The following is a 2,567-nucleotide window of genomic DNA, read 5'->3' on the forward strand; positions in this document are numbered from 1 at the left end:
GGGGGGGGGGGGGGGTAGTTGAACCCCTAACTACCCTCTGCGTTCGCATCTGCATAGTAATATATTTATTATATATACTAATAAGCATTTGTTCAGACACTGGGAAGTCAACTCTTCTTTTCCCCATCAAATGTTATACATTATGATAGTTATTTTAACAATTAAACAAATTAAAAAATATTAAAATACTACAATATATTATTTGTTTTAAAAAGCCAAACGAATAAAATAAACACATAGAAGAAATCCTCAGCATAAAGTTCTATAAAATGCCTTTCTCTAGATAATTAATAAAATAATATATACCTATGTATTAAAATGTAATCAATGACGAGCTAACATTTTACGATATTGCGCATCTTTAGAATAGTAATAACAGTTAATTAATTATTTATAATGCATAATTACTCATAGCAATTTTCCAAATCTGACTCGTGACAACGTAAATTACAGCAGCGAAAATATAAAAACAACAAAGTATAATAACAATGACCATATCGCTAATGTTCATCTTGTAGCTGAACAATGAAACAGAAACTACAGTACCTAAAATCATATTAATGGTTTACACAGTTAAATAAACAAAAAACGTATTCTTACATCAACAATAAGACTTAAGTAAGTGTCTGATTTTTACTATATGTTACTTTATTATAAAACAATTATTTATAAATGTTTATTATAAATATAAATCATTTAATAAAATAATAATATTTTTCAATTTTTCCACATGTTTAAATAAGTTTATATTATATTATAATCATATATCATACGATTGCATAGTAAGAAATATTATAAAATTAATTACAAATATAAATGTATTCTATAGTACATTAAACTTGGCATTTATTTTTAATGATAATATTAAATATTCAATAAAACAATTATAAAATACCTAAAAAACTTCACTTACCCTAATTAATAAGCTGTTATATACGGAAAATTACATCTATAAAAGTGAGTTTTTCAAAATCATAAACAATTTGGATAAATATCTAATTAAATATAATAAATATAGTATAGTCAATGGACTAAATGTACACAATATTAAAATTATAAATAATGTCTACATTATTTTTTTTCCATAGTTATTTACTAAATTAAAATAAATATTTACCAATAAATAACACCACCATTTTGAATAAATTAAAATGAACGTAGCCTTCATCGTACCAGGTAAACGAATGTTTAATGTGCCGCATGATCAATGAATATTCGCCTGAAATCGGTATTGAATAATAACTTTATGTTAAAACTGGCATAATAGTCCGGATCCTTTAAAATTAATATTTGGCTTATATATTAAATTATGGACAACCATAAAAAAATATGTATTTAAAAACTATTATTCAGTTTAGTAAAAACAACTACATAGTTTAGTAAAAATCACACACAATACATAATAAAACTCACTATATTATACTATCATTTTTATAATAAATGCGCTGGCACAAAGTCTTATTAAAATGATTATTCAGAATATTTGTGAAAAAAAAATTTTACTACATCAAATTTTAGCTTTCAAATTAAACACTCAAAATTACATGGAATTCATTGTATAGCTTACAAAACAATAATTTCACATATTCACTTATATTCATATATCATTCATATTATTTGATCACATATTTATGTAAAAGATTTTGAAAATAAATATTTTATTAAAAAAAAAAAAAAAACAATTTTAACTTTAATATTGTATGGTTTAACGGTTACGTTCATATAATTTAACCCTTAAACTAAATAACATCATAATATATAAGAGTATAACTTACATCCTATTCTTGCTACAAATATGGATTGACATAATACCAATATCGCTAATACAACTCTACGAATTTTCGATTTGTTTTTAAGTATGCTGGTGAAACTTTTGAGTAAATACTTTGGTCTTAGCCATTCATAGTTTTTTTTATATAAGTCAGAAGTATCCTTAACATGACAATAGCCGACAAAGGCAGCAATTAAATTTAACAATATCGGCACTATAAAATATCCATATCCATAATAATTGACCGTCATTTTAATCAATGCAACTAGACCTGCTCCAATTAATGAACTAATGGTGTAAGTTGCAACTATTGTTCCAAGTTTCAATGTTCTTAATTTAATCGATGAATTTTCCGAAACATATGATATCACGCCAATCCAAAACATATTTCGACCCACGTACAGCCCCGGGATTACCGATCTGAAGATTAAATCTATATATGAAGGCCAGTACCAAAACATTTTAATAAAATATAAACTGTCTGATAAAATCTGTCCAAGAATTGGTAATAGAATCAATGGTTTACGTCGTCGGCCATGACTGTCACTCCATGCACCTGAAAACAATTTAATTTGCAGTAAAAATATTTTTAAATTATCATTTAGTATATTTTTTAAATAAATAAATGATTACATGTTAAGTGATAAGCGCAATAAAGTTTTCAAATAATTAAAATTATATTTTTTTGTAGTACAAACGGTTATGATATTATATAACGATTAAACAAAAACTGTATTTAATTAAATACTTAAGTGTTTTACTGGTGATTCCTCGGATTCTCGGAATTGGAATTTTC

General features: G+C 24.8%; 1 protein-coding gene across 1 annotated transcript; it reads right to left on the bottom strand.

The window, feature by feature from the left end:
• Nucleotides 1–373: 373 nt before the first annotated feature.
• Nucleotides 374–2,328, bottom strand: LOC112679666 (the record flags this gene model as incomplete). Its single annotated transcript, XM_025549556.1, is given in 3 exon segments — nucleotides 374–546; nucleotides 1,118–1,219; nucleotides 1,776–2,328. Coding segments are annotated over 3 exon segments (810 nt in total), but the record flags the coding sequence as incomplete, so codon positions are not given.
• Nucleotides 2,329–2,567: the final 239 nt, after the last annotated feature.

This window comes from Sipha flava, unplaced genomic scaffold, assembly GCF_003268045.1.
Source record: "Sipha flava isolate LNK unplaced genomic scaffold, YSA_version1 16652_pilon_pilon, whole genome shotgun sequence".
In the NCBI taxonomy this organism is placed as follows: domain Eukaryota; kingdom Metazoa; phylum Arthropoda; class Insecta; order Hemiptera; family Aphididae; genus Sipha; species Sipha flava.